This window comes from Callionymus lyra, chromosome 11 (assembly GCF_982586985.1).
Source record: "Callionymus lyra chromosome 11, fCalLyr1.hap1.1, whole genome shotgun sequence".
Taxonomy (NCBI): Eukaryota; Metazoa; Chordata; class Actinopteri; order Syngnathiformes; family Callionymidae; genus Callionymus; species Callionymus lyra.
In genome coordinates this window covers 14,806,953-14,834,705 of record NC_141828.1, presented here as the reverse complement: position 1 = coordinate 14,834,705, position 27,753 = coordinate 14,806,953, and the positions used below count along the sequence as shown (strand labels likewise).

General features: G+C 37.4%; 1 protein-coding gene across 2 annotated transcripts in view; it reads right to left on the bottom strand.

Moving 5' to 3' along the window:
* Window positions 1–27,753, bottom strand: part of macrod2 (mono-ADP ribosylhydrolase 2) — a 577,216-nt gene that overhangs the window by 111,906 nt on the left and 437,557 nt on the right. For both annotated transcript variants that reach the window (XM_087802705.1, XM_087802704.1), the window contains exon 8: window positions 26,308–26,381. In XM_087802705.1, coding sequence (XP_087658831.1) covers window positions 26,308–26,381 — 74 coding nt within the window. The remainder of the gene's footprint in view (window positions 1–26,307; window positions 26,382–27,753) is intronic.

The following is a 27,753-nucleotide window of genomic DNA, read 5'->3' as shown; positions in this document are numbered from 1 at the left end:
TTTTTTTCCAATACTAGTGTCAGACCAGAACCTTTGTAGCGGTGTTAGTAGTTATCCCAGACCTACTCAAAAAACCTTACCTTAAAACTTAATCTTAAATTTGTTTTCATAGTAACATTACTTTATCCAAGTTAGGGTCTGTCAGTATTCATTTGGGGCACAATTTTGGCAATTGTAACTAATTCAGAGTTGAGTTAGGTCAGTACATTTTGAAGTTAAATTGTGTGTATCTAAGATGACGTGCATTAGGTGGGAATGGTACTTAAGTTTTTCTTTTATGGAAAATGACACCAAATCAAAATGAGGCACAGTACAGAAAATGCTTAGCAGTAACAGAGTAAACATGCAAAAACTGATACACGATGAAGTAGGTGAACATCAGATTAATTTGTCACCCGTTAGCAAATGTTCTTTTGCACTGGAAATGTTTTGCCATTTAGTCTTTCTGTAAGAAAACGGCTTAAAAATTAAACTTTAACCTTTTGTTAGAATTGATCTTAATAAATTGGTAATGAAAAATGTATCATTCAGAAACTGGTATCACGTGAATAATGTTTATTGATATTGACTAAATTTACCGTCGATTTAAAATGTCTCAGTCACTCCCAGCAGGCCACAGGTAAGAAAAAAACAGAGTATATCTATATTTAAAGCCTTTCAGCTCAACTCCTTCCACACAGAGACTGATACATTAACAAGTCTTCACTTATGAACTGAGAGATACTTCAATGTATCTCCAACTGGACAGTTTTTTTCTTTCTGCAATCCTGCTTTTCAAGACAGTAAAACATGGGAATGATAGTCTCAGAACTTTTTTTTAAGGAAGACTAACTTTTTGCTAACAAAATGACATTGATCATATGAGCATGTATTTGTGTTTTTTATTTAATAGCGTATAAGATGGGAGAAAAAGATTTCTCCCTCAAACCAGTAGGCGCGAATTTCATCAGATAGATACCATGCTTAGCCTTTTTTTTATTTTTATCAATGCTTCATCTTATATCTCAGAGTCCAGCAGGCATCCACGGATCCACGCGCTTTGCCTCGGCTGCATGCAAAAATGTTGATAAAAATGATTTGGCCTATTTTCCCACAAAGAAAGATAACTGCTGAGCCGTTTTTTGAAATAGGATTCAGCAGCAGCCCATAAGGAACCTCCATCTATTGATTTCTAATTCGACTCAAGAGATCCACGTGTTTGGAGCGTGTGAATGTTGGACAATTGTGATTATCAATAAGAAAAGCTCTCGAAAAAGGTTGAAAATTCCCCCGATATTGTAGTCCTTTATTTAATGTATTGATATTTTGTAGCTGAACTATCGTTTGTATCCATAAGCACATCATTTCAGGGACACAAGGGGCTTGAGTTAACCAAGCTACATGGGACACAAGGCAGGGAAAACCCTGGACAGTCTAGTCGTTTAAACATAAAAAAAACGTCAGTTATGGCAGGTAATTAAATATCAGTTGCACTAATTTTGCAGGAGGAAACATTGTTAAAAGGATTTTATGTTTTCCTAAAGGGGAATAACAGAAAAAATAGTGGTCAAAAACAGGAGTCTCCATTGGTCAGTTTAAGTGGATAAATAGCTGAACAAAGGGATATTTTAAACTAGTCTGAACTGGATGGCAAACATGAAAATAATTACCTTTCTATTCATGTTGGCATTTTAAAGAGTTCTTTGATGTGGCATTATTTCAAGAAAATCCCAATTAGCTATTGGGGTTACAATGAAAGCGTTTTTGTGGCATATTGGAGTGTTTTTTGAAAGGTGTATCAGTGTAATAATAGTCTTGCTTCCAAGCAGAACAATCTGCGGAAAGTTTGAATGAGAAAAGAAAATTGTGCAATCAAAGTTATGAATTATTTCAAAATGATAAGAGCATTGTCATGTTTTTTAGTCATTGAACGAATAGAATTAGGTTGATTAACCTCATTCTAGAGTTTGGAAAAACAACTTTTAAAGGGCAACTAACGTGTTGATTTAAGTGTCTCTTAAATAATTAGGACCTCTATTCTCTTCATTTTGTACAAAACTCTATTTTAACTGAAAAATCTACATTAGAAAATGAGCTTAAGCCCCGCCCACTGGCTTTTCACAAGCTAAAATCGTGTTTACCATAACCACGCCCACTCTGGATTTGGTCAAACATCAATGTTTGTCACACAGCGTCGTGAATGCAGGAGGTCTCCACCTCCAAGAGACATGTATAAAGAAAGAAGACATTATTAAGTCATAATGGACTTCATTCTTGTAAGCTCTCCTTCACAGACATTTCAGACGGCGGAGAACTTTATTAAGTATGGAGTTCGAAACATGGTCATGATGAGGGACTTACTGCATCTTCAAAAGAAGACGTCAACATTTGAAACATGTGAGTGAGTCAGGAGAGTTCAGAGTACAAAAGCGACCGCCATCTGAACTTATACAAATACAACACCCCCTTAGTAAAACCCCTACTTTTCACATGTTCTAAGTCCATGCCTGGTCCATGCATCACGGCTAAGATCTGATGGTGCTTTGATTACTTGCATCCTCTCTTCTGATTGTAAAGCTCTCCTGCCTGCTCTGGTGGACTGGATTCAGGAAATAATGTGTTCATTAAAAATCAGCCGGACTGCCGAAGTTAGGGAGATGATTAGCGAGATAACCAGGGGGATATGAGCCTAATGGAACAAGAGGTGGTTGACCATGATTAAAAGCCGTTTCCACATCACTGCCATTCTCTCCTCCAATGCGGCACGTTACCTAATTGAAATTCTTTTTAATTTTCATTTGATTTTCCTCCTCAAAAAAAAACCCCGCCTGGAACGGTGGGACCAGGAATAATGGTGGTCTGAGAGTGTGAGGGGAGAATTTATTAACGTGGGGTCACACATTCTGTCATCTTCAAGCTCTTTTATTGCACGCTTATGAAAGTACTTGTGCGGGATAATCATATTTATTCCTTTTTTAAACAGAAAACACTTATCTTCTCATCTGAAGCAAAAAGAAATCTTAATCAAGGGCTATCTGTCATCTTTGAGTGGTTGAGGGTCATTATCGTTTCTTAGCCATAGAGTCTTAAAACAATATCAAAATGAAATTTGTCTGTCACTTGAGAGTTCACAATGCGATCGAGAGAGCTTAAAAACAAGGAAATCATAAAGGATGTTCATGTTCTACCATATTTTGTAACATGAATATTCTCACCCAAATGCCAACACTCCCTCCTTCCATCTATTTTATATTAATATTTTCAAAAATCCTGAACTGCAAAAAATAAATAAAGGGTCGTAGGGGTCTGAGAATTATCTTGTGTACTGTAAACATTTTCTTTTTCCTTTTTTAATTTTTTTTTTTATTACAATAAAGTCTGTATAAAATAAAATAATAACATTTAGTATTAACAATTTACATGTAAATAGCTGAGTCGTTTCTGAAAGCTGAATGAATTCTTAACATGCATAAAAGGCTTTTATTTAATAGACTTTTTAAAGTGGTTTAGGTCGTTTAAATGGTTTCAAATGGTATGATTAGATTGAGTTTAATATAGAATAGAATAGAAAATGTTTATTCATCCCCAGAGGGGAAACACACTTTTACAACAGCACAGTTGAAAAAAATAAAGTGCAAGGAAAAAGGAAATAATAAAAGAAATAATAAAAAAATAAAATAAAATAAAACGATCTTAAAAATATTCAAATTATTTACAATATTAGAAATGTAACACTATTAACAAAATAAAATAAAATAAAATAAAATAAAATAAAATAAAATAAAATAAAATAAAATAAAATAAAATAAAATAAAAACACACGAGAAGAAAAAGAAAAACACACTACGGATTAGCATGAGGATATTTAAATAATATAAATATATAATATTTTTATAATTATAAAAGTAGACCAAAATATGAGTTCTTCAGACCTGACTTATATATGTATATGTATAGCATGTGCTCCTACATTTTGATATAATAATGAAAGAAGCAAAACTTATATTTCTTATAAAAAATAGAAATAGAAAGAATATATGCATTAGCTCATTTTCACCAAAACACTGCAGATGTGTGTTGGGGTCGACTTCCCGCCACAAAGAAAAACAGTCATTCATTATTACACAGCCGAACAAAAAGGAAGGGGGAAAAAAAAACAAAAAACAAAACATGTCACACATTTGTTGAGTGAAAGATCTCAGAGTGCAGAGGACGAGGGAAATCGGCGGTCGGCTTCTGCCACTCAAAAATGTGCTCGCCAGCTTTGTAGTGTGATCGCCTGTCAGACGCCGCACAGTCTCTGTGGTATGTGGTGGGAACCTTCAGAGAAGATGAAAGACGTAAATAAGCGCAGACTGTCAGAAGAAAACATGGAGCTGACAGAAGATGCCGCTTCTAACCAACACGTCCTAACACGCACCCGCTGCGTAACAATCCGTTAGCTTCACTTGCTAAAATGCTAACGTCAGTTTTATAAAAAAAAATGACATGCTTGAATACGAAGCAATAAATCCAGCTCCAGTGGGTGTTGGGTAAATTAATTCAAACGTCCAGAGGTTTTGAAAGATGGGAGATCATCCTCCTGCCAGCGCCAAAACCACGAGGTGCCGCCGAGCGCTGTCAGCGTCGCATCTACACAATGGTCGCGTCTGAAGCCTCCGCGATGAAACGCCACATCTGGTTGCGGTCCAACTGCTGGCTGGCTGATGAAGGGCTCATGAATAGGGTCTTATCAGGTTGTTTTGAGAGAGCTAGAAAGCCAACAACAACAACAAAAAAAAAGCCCCTCCAGAGATCTCTTGTCTGTCAGACGAGGATGAAAAGTGGCTTTTTCTTTTTTTTTTGGTTTGCCAAACACAGGCTCACACTTTAATGCCATTCAGTTTTGCTTTGACAGTGACTGACACAAAGTGGGTAATTATTTTGCATTGTAGTTTGTCTTTCCTAAGCAGGCCTTGTGTAAATTGTTTTTTCTAAAGTCTGGAGCCCGGGTTACACAAATAGTTTGCTCTGAAAACAACGGAAGACGCGAGACACAAAGAGGATGTGTCGGAGACAGAAACTCTGTTTGGAGAGCGAAGCTGTTTTGCTCTGTGCAGTGAATTCACCACGTCATGACTCAGTCCATTTCCATTACAATCATCTCTTGTTTTACTACACCCAGGACAACACGCTCCGACCAAGAACGGCGTCAGCGCCAGGATGTCTGCAGATTTCGTACTTTCTTCTTTAAACCAAAGCATTTCATCACCGTCTTCTTTAAAGTGACTCCACGAGGAAGTCAAGGTGTTGACATGACATTTACAGAGTTCAGAATCATCAGATTTCTTACCCAAGGCTGCACGATCTTTGTCATGATCGTAGCTATGATAATGTTTGACATCGTGTGGAAATGAAGGCAAGCTAACATCTTTTTAAGTCTCTCTACTGATCTACTTATTTTCCTTATTCTACACCCCAACATACTCAGAAGTTGAAAAGATGAGGGGAGCGAGAAAACAGTGTCAACCTTAAACATGTAAACATATATCTATCTAAACTTTTAGTAAGATCAATCACCGTTTTTTTTCCTCTTCTCCTCCACATTTATTTCGCAACAATATCAATATATGCATAGTAGTGACGCACATCTGCTGTGGACCAATGAGGGATCAATGTGGGACTCGGAAAAGAGATCAATAAAGTTATTTTGACATATTTGGAGATATTATTGACAGTGCCGACTCACAAGCTTGTATAGATGATTGTTCAAAGATTTAACAAGTACAACAATTGCATTCAGAAACCAGCATTAATTCTACTTATACAGGATTTTAAATGTTTCTAAATTACAAAATAAATATAGTAGGGCTTCAGAGTATTACTTTACCGGGCGTATTAATGAGAAGTAATACTACAGTGACTCGAGGAAGAATACTTTAATGACTCAAGGTGCAGCGTCACAGTTTACCATCATTTTGACAGATTTTTTTAGCACAGAGAATTTTTACAAAAAACAATTAATACATAAAGCTTATAATGGTGCACTGTGTTTTTCTTATTTCATTTAGAAATTGAACTGATTTTAAGGGTGCCTTATAATCCAAAATGTTTGGTAAATGAAGTCTGTGATGTTGGCTACAATTTATAATTTTTCTACAACAATAAATAATAATAATACGTCTGATAACTACTGGAAGGACTTTGCTCTAATGGGATTGCTAGGTGTTTGAATGGATACAGAACCCTCTAGTGGTTATATAGTGCAACTGTGATAGCAAGATGGCAGTTTCAGTCTAACGACTCTGGGGGGAGCCAGAAAAGAAGTATTAAATCTTACATATTCCTGCTTTAAATTATGATGCGATTATGGAAATCATTTTAAATGTCATGCGGTTATTTGAAGTTCTACTATGATAATGAATATGTCATTTTGTATTGTCAAAGAGCAACAAAAAACGGTTTAAGGTGCACATATTTGATTTAAATGGTGCTTTTTTGAATGCTGGAGGACCCTAAAAAACTTGAGACTCAAAGTATAACTGGTTGGTTCAAGCATCTTAAGATCTTTGATGATGTATCACACAAGAACAACTAGAGATTTCTAGGGAGGAGAAAGTTTATTTTCTTCACTTTATTAAGGTACTCAGCCTTAGAGTTAAGCTCTTTTTTTTATTGTACTGTCCTGTCATTAACAAACCCTCTTTTGGAAAATCAAAGGAAACGCCCACAAACAAACAAAATCAAAAGTCGATGTGTTTTTTTTATCGTCTTAAAATCTTAAAGTCTGCGTTCTTCTCAAGGACAAACCACCTCATGCCAGGCCAACAAAACCAGCACAGTAGTCGATATCATTCATTATTACGGATGAACGCTTGCAGTGGGAGCGTTCCTGTAAGTAAATAAAAGTCAGAACATGATAGATGAAAGTCAGCGAAGGTGAAGTACAAGATCCGGTTTGGAATTCAGAGATTTAATAACAAAGTAAGTGGACAAAAAAACTTGGGACAGATATTAAAACAAAAACCACTATATCAACCTTTATCTTGATGATAGTTCAAAAGAAATTCGAAATAAACTGAGTTTCTCCTCATTACCCTTTAGTAGTAACATCGTAGTTTTAAACTAGACCAAGTCAATTTACTTTATAAAATATAAATAATCCTATCTGTGGAAATAAAGAGGGGGACAACTGTGACCAGAAGCATCAGAGAATTCTCATTCAGAAGTTCAAAAGAAAAGCTCCTAAATCTACATCTTGATTAACATAATAAAAAAAGGAAAAACATCAACGAGTATTTTGGATTTTTGGGGGTAAAATGTGTTTAGAAGTATATTTCTAGATTAACTGAAACACTCTAAATGTCTCCCAAGTTTAAATTGTCTTTCGTTAGCTGAGATACAGTTAAAAGAGTGAATTTGTGAAGCAGGTCCCCATGAAAAATGGAAAATATGAGTCTATTTTCACATATCTTTTTTTTTCCTTTACGTGACTAGACGGACAATGCAGGAAGAACTTGATAGCTACACAGCCTCAGCTGCTTGCTGGTTGCTGCTTGCTGGTTGAGCCGAGACGGACTCTGGTGCACAAAGTTCAGCACATAAATAGTAATTCAGTGCTCCAGGCGAGGAAAACACAAAAGTATACAGGGGACCGCTCAACAGGACGACAGCTTTTTAACTGCCTTCTCTGAATGAAAAATAGGGAGAAAAACAGGTATGGAGAAAGGTTCAGCACATCAGCTGTTCAACTCAATATGTTTGGCATCAAATACAGGAGACCTTTGTACGCCTGTTGGGTAAAAGAAAAGATGCTTGTTAAAGTTTCTTCTATGAAGTTTGTCTTATAATAACGAGGGACTAGCAGTTTTATTATGAACTGAATAAAAATAGTATAAGGACAGTAACCTTATTTCATTGTTGTTGTACAGAAAACCAAAGATAAAGTGACTTAAGCTAATCAAATGAAAATAAAGGACTCGATTACCATCTGGATCCAAGAACATTTTAGAAAAATGTGTAACATTTCCTTTTGCAACTTTCACTACTAACATGGAGATTATTGCTATCAATTATGTCAAAGTATTGATTATTCAGATAAAATAATGGTTGGACAATAATAAAGGATTTTAAATAATGTAACCACAAATAGGTTACAATGAGCTGCTTGGAAGATGTCTGCACTTTCAGAGTGCCGTTTTAGTTTCAACGTTGCAGCTTTATTTTAAAAAGCAGGAATGCCCCAAATTTTAATGCGAAATACTTTTATCACGGAAAGAAAATGGCCCGAAACACGATGTTGTGATGCCGCAAAACTGGATATGACAAACTTGTCTTTGACACCTTTTTTTCTCTATCAATTTAGTTCGACTTCACCTCATCCGCCTTGTCTTCTTGCATTTACAACATTTTCACAATTTTCACATATTAAACAATTAACATCGGATAGAAAGCATTAGAAAAACTTTTTTTCAATTCACAATTTTAGAAATATTTCAACAGGAAGTGCCATTATGTCAAGGACTGTGGGTTTATTTTAGTTTGAATTTTATATTATATTGTGCATTTTTGTAAGTAATAAATGAATACTTCCATTATTTTGGTATTGAAATATTATTTCATGCATTTAAAATGAATTGCAAGGCCTTGGTTTTGGTGAGTAAAGTACATATTAATAGCCATAAATAGAATGGTACCAATAATTAGCTAAATAAGTTATTTTGTTTCTGGTTGCCGGCCTTGGTTACTGGATTTTCAGTTTCAGCTAACAACTTTTCTTTCGGTTCACACCTACTAAAAGGTATTAGTATTGGATTACATAAAACATGCTAATAAGGGTGTACATGAGCTGCTTGGCGAACGTCTACAATCACAAAGTGCTAGTTGTGGCTTCATCTGTTAACTGCATCTTTAAGTTTTATACGTTTTGGATGCAAAAGTTAGATTTTATTTAATACTTTGTTGCCTGTTTATCTATTTAAAACACACTTGTTTACTACCATATTAAAATAGATAAACAATAACAGACTTCATGGCTTTAGCTTGGCTAGCCGTCGTAATGGCAGAATAACAAAGGCGCTCCTGACGTTATAAAAGCCACCAAAATGGAATCGGCCGGCGCAAACAAGTGAAATAAACAGCATTACGCCGGTGCGGAGAGGTAATATCAGAGATTGCCCTGAGAGAGTGTTATGGAAAGGGACTTGTGCTGTCGCAGGCCTTCATGGTGATAGAATGCCACATGCTCCCTTTTGACAGTGCAATATTGGCTTGGCATGAGCTTGATGAATGCAGCAGCCATAAGTCAGACAAAACCTTGCCCTTCCTGGAAAAGAACCTCTCAAGATGTTTATGTCAGAGAGTGGAGACAGACGCTGTATATTAGGCTTGAGACGCTCGTCTGGAATGGGTTTATGGAAAGCAGAGAGGCACAATTCCACTCTTAGCTATTATTTTAAATGGAAAAAATTCGTACTTTATCAAATTAGATGTGTTGCTCTTTTCTGCAAAACACGACCCGGGTGAAGGTGACTTTCCAGACTGCTCCGGCAGAATGGGAGACAATGTTTTTTGGCATTTTTGTGAATAGAGAAAGGGGCATGAGAAGGAGGACGGGAGGACTCACCTTTTCCTCTGACCTTTGGTGGACCACCTGCCGCGCTGCCACGGTCGAGCGCTTAATAAAGCCCTGCTTTGATTCTCCGGCGCTGCCTTAAGAACCAGACGCTTATGAAAGCGTTTAGCAAAAGAAAGATAAGACAGCTCGGACAAAAGTTCAGCCTCAGGTCAAGATTTTAAGATACAAAGCCACGTCCATAATTAACTCACTTTAACTAATTATTCTATATTTGCATAGCAATATGACATAAAACAAACTCACCAAAAGAGCTCTTTTAGATGCCGTCGTAAACTTTTGTGCGTAATGTTTTTTATGTTCAGATCCGAGCAGCCTTCAGAAGCAACTCGACTATCTATCATCTCTTTTATTCATCTGACCTCAGCAGAGCAGGCCCCCCATTTCAAAAGCAGTCGGTTTGCCAGACAGACGAGACCCACAGCGCCACCAGAACACTTTGCAGTATATTTTAATGACACAATTTGTTGGTCGAGTTCTGGGGCAGCAGTCACAGCAGGCTAACTATTGACTTAAATCGTGCAGATTTGTATCATTCATTTCAACTCTTTATATAGCTTGCTTCAGTTCTATACAAAATAAACAAAGATTGATTGATTTTTTTAAATTCTTATGAATAAATATATGATCAAATAAAAATGTAAACTTTTTTTTACAATCTTATAGCATCAATACACTTTTATGTCTTTAATAACATCACCACAAAAGTGACCTTTTCACTGAGGTACTGACCCCTGAAATGTCCCCAATGTTACTTTAATTTCTCACAAAAGTGTGGCATCATTAGATATCCCAAAGCTGTTTTTGAGGTGATCAGACAAAATACAGTAGATCCAATCTTAAATAATATTTTATCCTATACGTGTCATTCGCATCATTATGGTTTTTTAAACACAACACTTCATTACTTTCATTAAAGTCTGGTTTTATAATTAATGTCTGTAAACTTTGTAAAAAAAACAAAAAAAAAACAGGTGTCTCCGATGTCAGGGTAAAAAAAAAAAATCATACTTTGTGTCGTTATTAAAAATTAATATGATTTTTCAAAATCTTTTCACATCTAGTGGAAGTTTCAGACACTCTCTGAAGCATTACACAACTACACCAATGTACAGTAGGTGTCCCCAAAGGTGGGGTGTTGTGTCAGATGTCTTGGAAAGTGGCCTATATGCATGTGTGTGTCTATATAGGGGCCTGAGAGGAGAGGTATGCGGGTATAGAGGTATTTTCTTTTTATTAAGCCACTTTTTCTTCATCCCATTCCCATTTTTATCAGGCATGACGGCCCCTCGCGAGGCCCCCTGTATATAGTGTAACCCCCTTTGGAAATGAAAGTGGCCAAACTTGAGTTATTGTCCGTATGTGCGACTCACAGATTGAACAGGTGATTGCACAGGTGAAGGTGAGTGAAGCTGGAGCGCGTCTGTGTAAGATAAGTAAATGGAAAAAAAAACGTTCTATATTTAGCAAAACCCATGAATCACAATCGTCACCCCCCGACATCGACGACCCAATTATAGACTGAATATTAATCAATGATGATGTCAAGACATTTGGTATCTATTCGTTCTTCCCTGAACTTCTCAGGGTTTGCGAGACACCAGAGTAAATCCCTCCTGACACGGGTTGAGAGGCGAGACAGCTCGCAGCTCAACGAGTCAAAACCTGAATCATCATTATCGCCAGTTATTTGCATAACGGGAATTTAACTCTCGCTCTGAGGGTGAAAAGTACAACTAAAAGTCAATATCAGGTTCACTATTATGTCCTTTTTCTGAGCTGGACATCTTGATGCTTCCTTTAAGGAGCGACTTTGAGCAGAGAATGATGAAGTAATTTATGCAGTGTGAGTAGAAAACAGTGACTTTCAAATGAATCCACGCCTGAAGCCAGTCTTTGATTTATCCCACCTCAGAGAAGGTGAAAGATATGAACCCGCTCGCTCAGATAACATGCAATCACAGAGCAACATATGAAGTAATGACACGGGGGGAGGGGGGTCTTCGCTTCTATAGCTGGAGTCACAGGCTCAGACGTCGACCTAAACATCTGTGTCAGGACGAGAAGGGATGTGACAACAGGTGGACTTTTTTTGTTGTTTATTATTGTTACAATATCTATAGGTTTCAGCGTAGATGATTTTTAATTGAATATATTTGAATTCTGGTGCATAGGATATAAGTAGGTCTAATGTATAATTACATTTTTATTTCATAATTTAATTATATTTATTATGATTATTTTCTTTTTATTAAAATTGTTTTATTTAATCAAAACGTTTTTTTTTCATATACTATATTTATGGTAGTAACATAAATTATTATTTATGTTATTTTATAATATTTATTTATGTATTAAAACCTAATTAATAAATATTTTAACAATATCTTTGTGCATGTATTATTTTTCTTCCCCAACATATATTGATTGATGGATATAATAAATTGTCATTAAAATTGAATAACATCAGCATGCCTGGATCTTTAATATTATTGTGTTATATTTAAAATATTTTATTTTATTTTTGTCAAGTATCAATTATTTATATGGTTATCGTCTCTTATTTTCTCATAATTAATTGTATTTGACTACATTTCTTCATTCATTTTCTTCATATTATGTTTATTCTGTGTGTATTTGTTATGTTATGGCCATACAATGATTTCTGAATTTCTGTCTATTATCATTAAGGTTCAATGATGTTTATGTACAACAAAAATAAGGTATCATATGACATTTTTCATTTCACTGCTAAATTGAACGAAGTTTAATTGAGATGTAGTTTAAATTCGATCTGTTGTGACAGTTTTATGGTATATCGATGGATTTAATAAAACAAAAAATAGATGGAAAATGTGTTGCATGAGTGCATTAAACATTGACTCAGCAGATCAAAACAGAAGCTAAAAATGCATTTTGTTTTCCCTTCGTTCCATTAGTTTTGTGAATTGTGATGAGTCCGAGCGATTGATGACACCGAGCTCCATCAGCATTACACTGTCAGTGTGCGACACACACCCGGGTTATTTGTGTTCTCCAGAATGTCTGCGACAAGAAAGAGGCAGTGGAGATGAGAATGATTTTCGATCTGCTCCTGCAGGCTTCAAATAGACATAATGAATGTCTCTGATGTGTGTTTTATGCGACGACATAGACGAGGCCTGAATGTGCGTCCGTCAAACTGAGAGCCTTTAAACTTGCAGTTTGGTCTTGAAATGAGATTCCCGGGTCACTGACCGGGGTTACCGTGCTTCCACGAGGACACGCTCTACACTTAACACACACACCACTGGAGTAAAGGTCTCCATGCTTCAGCGTCGGGTTGTGAAGTGTATAATTGTGTTCAAATAGAGTGAGCGAGTCGGTTTGGAGTTTGATGAGTCTACTGTCCTCCTCTGAACCAATAACTCATCCCACTCTGGTTTTTATCACGGCGTGCCAGCCTACCTTATCTGCGCGGCGCTAAATCAATTAGCATGTTATTAAGATAGCCGGGCGTCGGCACAGCGGATGTGTAGGTGGGACTACAGTATCGGTCTGAAGATGGGAACTCAAAGGTCATCATATTTTCAACATGTGTACGTCGGGAAGATTCCGTGCATCAAACCGACACGAGCCACTGCAGATTTTTAAGATCCACTCAAAAAGTGAGCACTATTAAACCCCGTTAGATTCTCCCTCCTCAACATAGAGAAATCTTTTCAGGCTGTTGCTCCTAAGCTTTGGAACGATCTTCCTCTCTCTTTGCGCTTGATGGATCTACTGACTCCTTTAAGAAACATCTTAAGACAATACTATTTGTTCAGGCCTTTCCTTGATTTTCTGGAACTCCTGTGTTGTTCTCAGTATTATCTTGATCTTTAAAGTATGTACTTTTTTGAGTATTGTTTTGATTGTTTAAGCGCTTTGTGACCCTGGTCTCGAAAAGCGCTATATAAATAAATATTACTTACTTACTTACTTACTTACTAAATAAACAATTTCCCGAAGGAGACCTCCTGAGGGATCAATAAAGTTTTACCTTACCTTATTTACTTACTTACATCACGGAGGTGGATATTGAAAGTCACCTCACTTTACACAATAGAAAGAGTTCCTTCTGCAATTAACGGTGCAAAGCAGCAGCTCAGGTTTCTTTTTTTTCTTTTAACAAGATACAGAAACAATCAGCTTAATCCCCCCATTTGAGCAGAAAGATTTCCTCTGTGAAGGCGGGAGCTCAATCAAAGCATCCAGATAAACACTGAGAACAGTGGAAATCTCTGCACGCGATAAACTTTTCTCTATCTTCCTCTGGAACAATCCATTCTTCAGACGTACCTCGTCTCACCCTCAGATACCGTGTTACTTGTTAAAAAGGTTTTTTTTTTTTTTTAAGACTCTGTGATTTCATCTCGGTAACGAATCCATGTTGCTTTAAATCTCGTGTTTGACTATTAAAAATGATAATGAACAATTAACATTCACACCAAAAAGTTTCTACCTCCATGCTTTCAAATTCATCACCTACGGCCTGAAAATTTGAATCAGAAAAAAACATATTCACGGTGGATTAATTGCACTGTATTGTGAATTATTTAAAGGTACTTATATTTATTTTTTTATTTTGAACTTATTGTTGTATTGGTTGTAATTCATTTACACTCTTTGCATGTTAATTCTAATTAAAAACAGGTTTTTCTTTTCATTAAACTCACACTTAATTCACTTAAACCATAAAATTATGATAAAATTAAAATATTATTTGAAAGCCAAAATATTTTTACTGTTTATTGCAGTTGAATATCAATACAGTATCGTGAAAAATATATATGTTGCGATGAGTCGCTCTAATTTCTTTTTTTTGTGGTATATATTTCTTAAGTTATTACATTTTATCCAAATTATATTCATTCCAAATCATTTAAGTTTTATTATTGTTTGTATTTTATTGTTTGCTATCAGCTGTATAGAGACGCAAAACCTTATTTCATTGTTTAGGACAATGTTGTACTTATGATAATAAAGAGATTTAATTATGTTGTTTTCCATTATTTAATGCGCCGCCCAATGCTTTTAACTGGCTGAGATGAGCAAGTAATGTTATGGTTCCACGAAAATCGTCAAACATTCCAGCAGTTATCAAACTATGTCCCTTATTAGTATCTCTCATGACTAGATTTTCTATTGGCAGTAAATTAAATGTCTTAGACTTTATTTAATCACTTTTCTTAGGATTTTTACATGTGAAAACATTTGTCTTTAGTGTTTAAAGTTATTTATTTTATTATCACTGCAACGTACATACTGTGTTATTGCATTATAGTCCAGTATGAATAGGAATCTTCAATGGTGTCCAGATCCTTTCAAGAACTTTTACCGGTCAGTGGCCATGTCACCAGTTAAGACATAAGCTAGACACTGCAAAGTAAAATCAAATCAAAAGCCGCCTGGAGTTCCAGGGGAAGTAAAATGTTATGTCACTTCAGGGACCAGATGCAGCACAGTGGGTTTTGTAAAGGAAGCAAAGGGGTTATCACGGGAGTTCAGATGGCCACTGCACTTCTGCTAACAAAACCAGCAAAATCCCGACATCTAGATAATGTCACCAATATATTACCAAAAGAACCATCTTTACCATCGGTTGGTGACGTGCACTCTGGGACACCTCAATACAAAAGCATCTTGTCTTGTCTTCTACAGCTTTATCTGGGGTCACGAGACCCCAGACTTTGTTCTACCCAGCGTCTATCTCTTCCCAGGGGACACGGAGTCATTCAAAGGCCGGCTGAGAGTCTCGAGCGTTCTCTGGGTCTACCCTTTGCTCTCCTAGAGGTGGGACATGCCCTGAACACCTCAGCAAGCGGGGCGTCCAGGGAGAATCATAACCAGCCATCCAAACCAACTCCTCTTAATGCGGGGGAGCAGCCGCTCTACTCAGAGCCTCTTCTGGTTGAACTAATTTCTGGTAGCTCGTACCCGCAATCTTGCTAGGACTTGAGTTGGATTGTACATTTTCTTGTACCGTATTTTCCGCACTATAAAGCGTACTTAAAAGCCTTTAATTTTCTCAGAAAACGACAGTGCGCCTTATAGTGTGGAGCGCCTTATATATGAACATTACCTGGTGGGTGACTTGTTTACAAACACTTTCATGACTCTGTGCCGATACGCTGTGGGCGGGATTATGTCATTGCGTCATCATGGGGTGGGATTTACAACAGACGTCACATCATGGCGGATGGCAATGGAGTGAGATTACCGCCACCGTTTTGAGCGAGTGTGTCTTGGTTGTTATACACTCAAAATCACTCTGCTGCACGCTCAACCAGTCATACACGTGCGTTCAACATGTCATACATGCGCACGCTCTAGCTGTCATACACGCGCTAAACTTCTCTGCTGCTCGCTCAACATTTGTCTGTTCACAACACCAGTCTCACAAGCTCGAAATAAATGCAAGTTTGATTTCTGTCTTTTGAACATCATTTAAACATCGTTACCATGGGAGTGAATGGAGTTGAACGCTTGATAAAGTTCGACTTTATCTTACTCTTGTTGACATTCCCTTTAGCACAGCTTTATCTAGTGGATGCATAACGCAACCCCAGTCAAACGTTTGACTGTATCTTTTATTCTATGCACCTTATAATCCGGTGCGCCTAATAGTGCGGAAAATACGGTATACTGAGAGCTTTGCCTTTTGGCTCAGCTCTCTTTTTACCACCACAGATTGATTCAGTGTCCCCATAACAGCTGCTGTCGTCCTAACCTGTCTGTGGATCTCACGCTCCATTCTACCCTCACTGGTGAACAAGACCTCATCCCCAACCTAGTTCTCAGTCGGCAGCCTGAGAACTATTTGTAGGTGCACAAGAAATGAACATACCATAATTCAAATTTGGCACCATGAGTGTGAAACAAGTTCGGGAAGATGACGTTATTTCATGAAGGAGTTGGATCTTGCATGTTTTAAAACCAATTAAAAAAAAAAAATGGAATTCAAAAACCTCAACTGTTGAATTTTCCTGACTACAACAACCTCAGGTCAAATGGATCACAAGAGAACACAGTCAAATGAAGCAGATCATTAAACTTTCGTATCATAAAAGCCATAAAATCACAATTTCAGAGCCTCGAGCCTGTAACGGCTGTTAAAGTCCGAGACCTCGTTGCCAGAAATTTCCCACCATAACAAAAAAAAAAAAAACCTGAGACATGGACTCGCTCTCCGTAAAGTACTTTAATTGCCGGATCGGAAAAGAAAGTTCTCTCGGGTCGTACCGTGGGTCTCGTACTGAACAAGGCGGCGCAGCCAAATGTATCGCTATGCGCTCGTGATCAGGCTGGATCTGCGGCGAGAGACGCCGACTTCAAAAAGATCACTGCTGTTCTTTGAACACCAAGCCAGCAGCACAAAGCCTCAGTGGCACGTCAACGTCCTAGAAGTGTAGACTTCTTTTTTTTTTTTTTTTTTTTTGCCCTCAAGCAGCAGAAGCAACTCTTGGTTGAGTTATTTCAAAGGATAGCAAGACAAGAATACACAAAAGAACACATGCTGACACACGTCGTGATCACACTCAATGTCGGAGCTATCCCGGGAGGAAAGTTGCTCTGACTGACCGCAAAAAATGTGCAGCCATTCTTCGGATCAAGTAAGACCTTTTTTTTCCTTTTTTTTTGGCACCAACATGGTTAGTACGACTTCCTCACAACAAGAAGGTTCCCGAATGGGTAAGAAGTTCACATCAGGTACTAGTGATGTGTTGATGAGGCCTCATGAAACTGCTGTGTAGTGAAGTCACTGTATCATGATAGAGTTTCTCCACTAGATGGCACTCTCTGCTTTATGATATTGGCCCTAAAATACTAATTCAATGAAACTTGGCATCATTTTAATTTAGTAACCTTTTAAAATGAAGACACTGTATCATGATACACTATAGAGCTACTTCATTTCATGAGGCCTCATCGCCCATTACTAGTTATTCACTATGCACATTTACAATCCACTTAAAAAAAAAAAAAGACTATACACATTTCACCCAAAACAAAAATTCCCAAAAATAATATTGCAATTGGGATTCAGAAAACGTAGGTATTATGACTAGGAGTGTAAGAAGAAAATTGTTCTATCGACATACATTCAATAGCAGTAAACAGTAAAGGAATCTTTGTTTGTTTAGTTATTTTGCCTTACCAATAATATTTTAATGTTATGATCATTTCATTTGTTTTTCATTTCAATAAAATGTGAAAATGTACAATTAAAATACAGATATATACAGAGTTTGTTCATTTGTATGTTGCAACTAAGCATGAGGCCACTAGATGGAAGCAGTCATGAAGTCCTCTGAAGCTAAAGGAACAATGAAAGTCCGTAAGGTCCTGGAGATGACTGAGGACGAGATGATACAGTCTAAAATATATTTCAATTTTTTTGACTTACAAAAAATATTTTGATTTTATTATCATTATTATTTTTGTTCAACAAAGTGTGAAATTATACAATTAACATGTTTTTTCTGCAGCTCAAGGAATAAATGAAATGAATGAAATTCCGTGAGATCCTGGAGATGACTGAGGACGAGACAGTCTACTCAAGCAATGTGTATCATGAAACAGTGTCTTTCCTACACAACTGCCTTCTTTACAATATTCTCTAACACATTCTCAATATTCCTTTATTCTTTTCCTGTTTTTTCATGTGAATTACTGGGTGTAATTCAATCTGTTGTAAACGACGTATCAATTTTAAATATGTTGATTTTTGGAGTGGCGTGTCCTTTAAAGGGTTTAAATTTGTGGCAAGGAGTTTGTGACTTGAATGGCTTTGTTCAGTATAAGCATGACTTTTTAAAACATATAATATAAATAAATAAATAAATCAATAAAAAAAACGACACTTTCTTTTCCTAAATACACTTTCCAAATGTGCAACTTGACAACACAGTGATGCAGTTTGGTATAACATCCCTACATTTGTCAGCAGTGTCATTCGTCTTTTTGAGTCAACATATATTCTTTTAGTTCACTAGCAGTGTACAAATATGGTTGGAATCATTTTCCTTCACACAAAAGTAAGTAAGTAAGTAAGTCATTTTTATTTGTATAGCGCTTTTCCAGACCAGGGTCTCAAAGCGCTTAAACAATCAAAACAATACTCAATAAAGTATATACTTTAAAGATCAAGGTAAAACTGATAACACAACAGGAGTTCCAGAAAATCAAGGGAAAAGCCTGAGGAAAAAGGAAAACATCTTAAGATGTTTCTTAAAGGAGTCAGCAGACTTCATCATCTATCATTAAAAATATATATATATTAAGCTACTGGAAAAAAATAAAGAAAAAAATGGTGAAGTAATAGCTTTAAATAAGTATGTTTACCACATGGTTCACATTTCAATTGTTTGATGAATATTTTGATTATTTGAGTGACGTTAGGCGACCAAATCAAAGATCTTTTAAAACCCTACATCAGTCTTTGTCCTATTAATGAGTAGCCCTGAAAAAAAAAACAAAAAAAAAAACCCTGTAGAAATCAGAAGACAACTGAACAAGCTGTAAACATTCACCTCAGAGTCCTGCATCAAGAAACTCATAATCAACGCCCCGGATCACGTGCTAGCTCCCAGCTGAAAAGTGCACGTCGAGATCAAACATAAGTGTGTCAAAATCCTCGCAAACAGACGAGCTGCGAGTGAAGACATGATGGAACATGAGTGGGCTGTTTGTACACATCCCTCCTCTGCTCCGAGGTAACAAGCACCCGTGAGTTGACTTTAATGTAGTGCTCATTTTGAGATAGTCACTTTTGGTTATGGCGATACAAAAGGAGGTGCCGGGGTATTCTTCCACGGCGCGAAGACGCCATATGTTTAGTCAGAATTCAGCTTTTATTACGGAGAAGCGGGACAATTTAGGCCCGATAACAACTGTCATCCATCTTATTCAGACATGACATGAATGCCTCAAAATGTGTCATTTCCAAGCTCCATATGTCAAATCCAGATAGCCTGTGAAGCCAATATCCATTTTAAAAAAGTAGTAACGGGGGGGAAGAAAGTGCATTTATATGCTGCATGTATTTATTCCACAGGTTCACTTGACATTTGTCACAAGACTCTTGCTTGAGATGGAATTTATTACCCGCGTTGACGGATGCTAGCGAGGCAACAGATCGTTTACGGAGACGGTATGTAAACACCTGTTTCCCCGACGAGCGTCATCTGCACGTTGAAGAGAAAGGAGCAGGAGTCGCGTCGAACCTGCGAAACATCAATTTCGTCCGGGGCAACACGAGCGCGCTGAAGCTTATTACAGACTCCCCGATCCGTCTTGAGTGTTCTGACTGTCAGTAACGTTAGGGCTGCCGGGGCCCCTTTGAAACGCTTCATTAAAAACGCCTGGCCATCCGGAGCACAGTCGTGGCAGGAAAATAAAGTGTCAGAGCAGATTTTTCAACAGCAGATTAAACCAATGTAAACCCAAATTAAAGCAAATTAAATGTGAAAATGAGAAATAAACCGATGCCAGCCCAGGGGTCGGAGCTTTGGCTCTCCATATGGAGACCGGGTGTGAATTGTTGGGAGTGTCCGACACTGCTTTTTAAAAGCGATGGATCAAAATATCTGCAACCACTCCAGGGGACAAGTCGAAGACGCACAAGAGTAGACGACAAAAACATTATTATTATTTTATCTGTTGTGAAATGTAGAAGTATTTCCGCGCCGGAGTGGCCGGTTGAAAGGATCCGAGATTGCAAAGAGCTTGTTTATTCTTCCACGACGTAGGTCTAAGTGCTTTAAGAGTACATTTCATGCCGGCGTTGGCGCCCTTTGAGTGAATCATGGCTCCGGCGGCTGGCCCCTGAGATAAACTCACACCTAATCAATCTATTCTCCAGGCTGGTTGCGGGGACAGATGAATAATCAGCCGTCACACATTAGTGCCGGGTGGTCCACTGATGGAGGACGAACCTCAGTGAACCGTCCAGGGATGAGCCTCTTCAATTCCAGCATCACAACCCAAGTTTAAAAAAAAAAAGAAGTATTTGGGCTTCATATATGAAACGAGGATGAATGGAATTTTGAATCATATATATGTTAAATGGAACCAACAGCGGTTCAGTTTGACAGACGTATCAAACCATTTATAATAAAAATATATATTTTTGATAGGTCAGTTGAATGCAATTTTCTTTACATTCCATAAGTGACATAATGTTGACATTTTTTGTATTAAAGCTTGAATGAATTTGCAATATATTAGGCAGGATAGAGAAAACTCATTGATTAATGCGGGGGTCCCCAACTAGCGGACCAGTTTAATGTGGGCATTATAGTCACTGACCAAACTTTTTCAACTAGTTTACAGGTTTATTCTTTGAGTAAATGTGACTGAAACGACCGTTAATGTTAATTCAGAGAAAATAAAGGTAAAGGTAAAGCTTTATTGATCCCTCACGAGGTCTCCTTCGGGAAATTGTTTTTTTCAAATAGCCAGCAATTTTTCATAAACAATAAAAAAAATACATAAAAAATAAAATAATAATAAGAAGAGAAGAACAAGATGACACAATCTAAGTCTAAAGATAAAGACAAAGAACATAGGTCAAAGAAAAACAGCAAAGACAAAGGATACAAAGACTAACATAGAATAGAACATCATGATACTTTCACTCCACTCCTGCCCCCGAACTCAGAATTGTACAATTTAATAGCCTGAGGAATGAATGAGTCCCTGAGTCTATTTGTTTTGCACCTGGGTAGGAGCATTCGTGCACTCATTCTGCTTCTCTGCTCACTGATGACAGTGTTCAGAGGATGACTGTCATCGTCCATGATGGACAGTAGTTTGTTCAGTGATCTCCTCTCAGCAACTGTCACCAGTGAGTCCAGCCAAATACCATCTTTTTTGAAAACTAAACACCTCTAGGACAGTAATAATCAATATAATTGAAATTAAATGATTTTCCAGTTAAAAATTCCTCGCGAACGGGGGTTGGGACCACTAGAATAATGAATTATGATCTATTCGTTTTTAAACTGTTTTTTTTAATTACCTAAAAACAGCCAAGAAAAGTCCTCAACTTGAGTCTCTTCAATGTACAATCATGGGTTTGGCAAATTAAAGGATAGATAAATAAGAGTAAAATAGTCCTTATCATTTAAATTTGACTGTTTTTAAAACAGTCAAGTATTGCTTGCAACCGTCTGCTTCTATCGGCAGGGGTGAATATAGTTTAAATATTCAGAAAATAAAACATCTATATAGAGGGGTGTCAGTTAACACATAATATAACAAGTATTTTATGATTCATCAGACCAATCAATGTCTAGATTCAACTAAGGAGGTAAAAATATATTGAATTTTTAAGGTATATTGTACACCAGTTTGCATGTATTGGCCAAACTGACATACAAAGGAATATCTGTTGATCAAGTATTAGTGTTGAATCAGCATGAAGAGAGAAAAATGACAAATTACAGCAACCCGGTAGGGCTAGTAAAGTAAAAAGGGAAATATTTGTTTCTTTAAAAAGCTCTTTGGACTTGAAGCGTATATAAAATGTTTCAAAACATATCAGAACACCTTAAGTCAATCATCCAAATAATTAATTCAATCTTGGAAGATATATATATATTTTTTTTAATGATATATCACATAAAATGCATTAAATATCCTCCATTGTTTGAATATGTACACACACACATATATATATATATATATATATATATATATATATATATATATATATATATATATACATATTTCAACAAATACCTTCATGTATCCATGTGTTGTTGAGCTTCTAGAAACATTTAAGTCTTGATAGGTTCGTAGGATCACAGGATCAGAATGAAGGTTCAGTAGAACAAGTCTTATTATTGTTCCCAACATCTGACAGTCAATAGTAATGACACAATCAAAGACACAACCCCACAATGCAAGAGCCTCGTTCACGTCTGTGTTTGCTCCGTATATCGTTCCTCCGTGAGTTCTTCACCTCACTTTTGTGCTGAAATTCAAGCAACAATAACAATGTCATCCCCATAGCGGAGCCCCTTATCACGGTCTTGAAATGACTCGTCTCAGCGGAGTCATACAAAGTGGGTTTCTTTCATCCCAGCTAAAGGTGAGGAAGGAGGAACGCAAGTTACATGTGGGATAAACATCCCATTTCTCTGAGAACAGGAACAAATGTGACTTTTGAGCTAAAAAAAACAACAATTGATAGAAAGTTATTTACAGCAGCCTGAAAGCAGGAAAGACATTTGAAAACATACCCACGCATCTTGACGGTAACAAATCCCCCTTAAAAAAAAAAAAAGGATTGGCACGGAATCTAAAATCGTGTCAGCCATCAATCAAGTGTCAACAAGGACAGAGACACTCTCGCTGTGATGAATTGCATTTCTGAACATGCACGACAAAGTGATTTAACATGCCCTAAAAATAAACAATAATAACCCCCCCCCAAAAAAACGCAAACAGCTCACATTGGCAACATCAATAAAACAGAAATATATCCAATAAAATCCAGTTCAAAGCATAATTTTGAATCATAATGATAGTCACAGACCGAAAATCAACTTTCATTGGAATCTCTTGTTTTTTATGTTTTTACTTTGTACGGTTTAAGGGTTTTCCAATCTGCTTGAGATGGGAAAATACTTAGTGCTAGTGTGTTGAGTGTTGCTGAACCCCAGGTATGTACATGTTAATCATTGCTCGTGTTTTAATGCACTGCTTTGTTTTTTTATCCGACTTAAGCAAGTCACAGAAAACGCATCAGAGGTTCAACTAGGTAAGGAGACAGTTTGCTTTATTAAACAACATATGTTCAGTGTTTCCTGTTTTTGAACTTTGTTCCCTTCACTCTGATAATAAATGACTTCGGCTGCGACCGAAACAGCCCTTACGTCATAGCGAAAATGGGACCCTTGATTAGAAGGTTCTGTATTAAACTCTCCTTGCAAGTAAAATAGTTTAAACTATAAACCAATTCTGAAGTTCACAGCCTTAAGTCAGATTCCTAACCTGACAGCATGAAATAAAACATGTGAAGATATGTTTGGTTTTTACAGTCAGAAGGCTTCTCACCGATAATGATTAGCTTTGTACGGCTTAGCTCAGTTCGGGGCATGTATTCGGGTTTTCCCCGGGACCTCAGCACATCCTAAAAAGATACCGGATCCACCTCAGCTCACTTGCATATCTCTGTATGGCAGCATTTTTATTCTAATAGCCGTGGAGAGAAGTTATTTCAGCCGCTTCTCTTCTTTTTGTGGGTCGACTTAACATTTCTCCAATAAAAAAAAGAAGAAATAGTCATGCTGTGGAATTCTTCATTTGTATCACCCCCTTTTTTCACAGAGGCTCGTTCAACCTTTTACCAAAAAATTGTTCGGGTCAAGAAAGTCTCAACTGAAGCGAGCTCCGTTTTTATAAATCTAATATTTCCACTTGATCCACTCTCAGTCGTCACAAAACCTTTTTTTTTTTTTTTCCACTCTTCATGTCTGACAGCGACAGTACAGCGAGAGGAGATTCGGGTTGTGAAACGACACGCTCGCACAAGCGGGCTTTGCACATTAGCGTGTTATTTACACTCAGCAGTATGCAATATTAAACTTCACGCCAGAGCGCAGTAGCTCCGGAGTACAGGTTGCGGCAATCATCAGGCTAGAAAACAAGTGTGAGGAACATCTGTATCATCGGGGCTGTTGTTCACAGCATCCATAACACCAGCTGAGGGACACAGCGCATCACGCTGTCCCGCTTTATAACCACACCTCAATCCACGGCGACGGATATAAAGTGTGTCACAGTAAACAAAGATGACCCGTGAAGGTCAGCGTCCCTCGCTGACTTACAAGCCGATAAATGCTCCGAGCGGCACTGAGCTGACAAGCGGAGAAAGTGTTCTCCACTTGACCCTCGGAGAGGATTCCAGAGGTGAAGATGAGTCGCTATTTTACGACAAGATTAATATTTAATCAGACACAATTTTGGATTAAATTGAAGAAGAGTTGAAGTACGAGACAGAATAAATGTAGAGAGAAATTATTTGTAAGGGTAAAATCAAAATTGAGTAAAAGTAGAGACCTTTTTTTTTTTTACAGGTGTTTCTAATACAGGAAATAAACAAATTTATAAACACTTATAAAAAGGAAAGATGAATACAGCCTTTATTTATGTCACTAAGGATTTGTAAGGGTAAAATGATACAAAAGAATGTTCAAAATTATGAGTAAAAGACAGAAGAAAATAAGCCATTTTCACTTATTCAGAATGTTGGCGATAAGTATTAAAGATAAAACAAAACACATCTATATTATATATTAAATAATGATACATGTTTTTGGATCAACATCTAATTTCAGCAGGTGAGTAAGTGAGAGAAGAAGGAACATATTATTATAATGAAAAAAGTCCTATTACTAATGAAATCTTACTTCGGCACAAATACATCTAAAAATCTACTGAAGTTAAACAAAAAAAATATGTTCACGGTTGAAATTAGAGCAAGTAAAAATACAGGAGATTTTTCCTTCGTCTTGTTTTTTAAATTACAGTCGTTATCTATTCATACGGATGGAGAGATATGGAACATGATAGAATTATTCCAATTTAATTCATCCGTATAAAATTTCGCTCAAGTGAAAGTAGATATTAATCTGAAGTTACTCTTGGATTTAGACAATTTCATGACATATCTCAAAAAAATTAGCGAGCGTTAAATGGATTAAAAAAAGTGTTTTAAAGCATTTCAGAGATTACAAGGAAAATACTATGAAAATAAATACATTTATTATATTAGTGTCCAAGTAAATTACTTAAAAATCGTTGTCATTGATCATTTTAAATGTACTAATGCAGAAAGAAACTTAAGTTTCAATTTTCTTTTCCACTTTTTCAAATTGAGTAACAATGTACCAAAGCAGAATACATCAACAAAAACCAAACAAAAGAGGTTTAATTAAGTATATAAACAGTAAATATTCTCCATGTACAAAAACAACATCTATCTGTAACTCATTACTTTCCACCTCTCATATGGACGGTCTGATGGATGGAAAACCAAATTAACCGAAAGAAAAAATAAAAGATCCGAGCACTCTTTCCATCAGATTATAACGATGTTGATTCCTCTCAGCTGTCTCTTTACCCAAAGAGCTTCTGAGTAAAGACGTCTCTTTCCATTTCATTCTCCGAGTTAGAGACGAAGAATTCCGTGTGGTTGCGACGTTCCCTTTCAAATGTATTTTCCTCCAACTAAACCGATATTAAAAATGATCCGGCCGCGGTGCATCTCGCTCTCGATGTTTTGCTCGAGACTGACCATGAAACATCGTGGACGGGAATCAAATCATTTACACAAACACAATATCCAACTGGAGAACGCTTTCAAATGCTGCGTTCGTGTTTAATTGGTTTTAATAGTCCTGCCAAGCAAAGACCGATTTAACAGTCAGCCGACCATATACAGCCTGATTAGTCTCACGCTGGGTTTTTAATTTGATATGTGCGCATAACCACGAAACAAATGCTTGACGGAGCAAGGCAGGTTGATAAATGTCAGTGCTTAATGGAGATGCATGGAAATTAGACGGCGTCCAATCCTCTTAGACGACTGATGAACAAGCCCAGAATTTTTGTCGTCGTGGCACAGATCCACGGCTGGATTCAGATTGGCAGCGGATTTGTTGTGGAACTTGCGTAAAACCTACCTTATCGGGATTCTCTTCGATCCAGTTCTTGACCGTGTTCAGAGCGATGTTGGCGGCGGGCTCGTTGGGGAAGCCTTGAGAGGGTGGAGAAGGGAAGAAAAAGAAGAAAAAAAAGAACAAGGTCAATACCAGTTGTATTCAACAGAAGGCTGATAGTCGAAGCGATAACTTGACAAGGCAGTTGGTTCTAGGCCGGCCCGTCTTTAATTAGTGAGGCTGAACGGCAGCGTGGATTAAAGTAGCGATTGATCACTTCCTCCTAATACTTACGGTATTGATTACAAACGCAATGCGATTTGATTAAGGGAGAAAAAAAATGTATCAAGATAATGAAGCTCAACCTAAAACAACACGATCATGGATGATACTTTAGATTTGCCCTCAGTATCAGCAGGAATAACATCTACTTGAACATACTCTATATTCACTACTATGTTTAATATTATTCCTTTCCCGAAGTCACACTATGCCTTGGTTTGGTCAGTGGACTCTCAGGCTCTCAGATTTGACTAAGCGAAAGGTGATGCATCTACAAAATAAACAACCTGGATTCATACAAATGTTGTTTTCTTTAAATAGTAGATCTAAATATGTTTTATTTTATAAGATTAGGAGATTGATTTTGTTTGTATTGTCTCCCGTATGGATGCAACGATACCACTTTTATGGTTCTGATACTGATACCGGGATGTTGAGAACCAATACCAGTGTTAAAATAGCCATCCATCCATCCATCCATCCATCCATCCGTCCAACAATTAATCTGTCTGTCCGTCCATCCATCCATCCATCATCCATCCATCCGTCCGTCAGTCCATCTATCCATCTACCAGTTTATCTGCCTATCCGTCCAACTATCCATCTATTCGTTTGTCCGTCTGTCCGACTATCCATCTATCCGTCCATCTGTCCGTCTGTCCGTCCATCCAACTATCCATCCATCCATCTGTCCGTTTGTCCGTCCATCCAACTATCCATCTATCCGTCCATCTGTCCGTTTGTCCGTCCATCCAACTATCCATCTATCCATCCATCCATCCATCTGTCCGTTTGTCCGTCCATCCGACTATCCATCCATCCATCCATCCATCCATCCATCTGTCCGTCCATCCAACTATCCATCCATCCATCCATCCATCTGTCCGTCTGTCCGTCCATCCGTCTATGTATATGTCCATCTGTCTATCCATCATCGTTCCATTTATCTGTGTCTCCATCTATCCGTCTGTCCATCTATCCGTTTGTGCGTCCATCCATCCATCCGTCCGTCCATCTCAGGTGTGAGCAAACTCGGTCCTCAAGGGCCGCAGTGGGTGCAGGTTGTTGTTCCAACCAATCAAGAGGACACATTTTGACCAATCAGGTGTCTTAGGAGTGTAATCAGTTGATTGTCAGTCTGGTGTTGCTTGTTTTATCTGAAACCTCATTGGTTAAAATGTGCTTGAT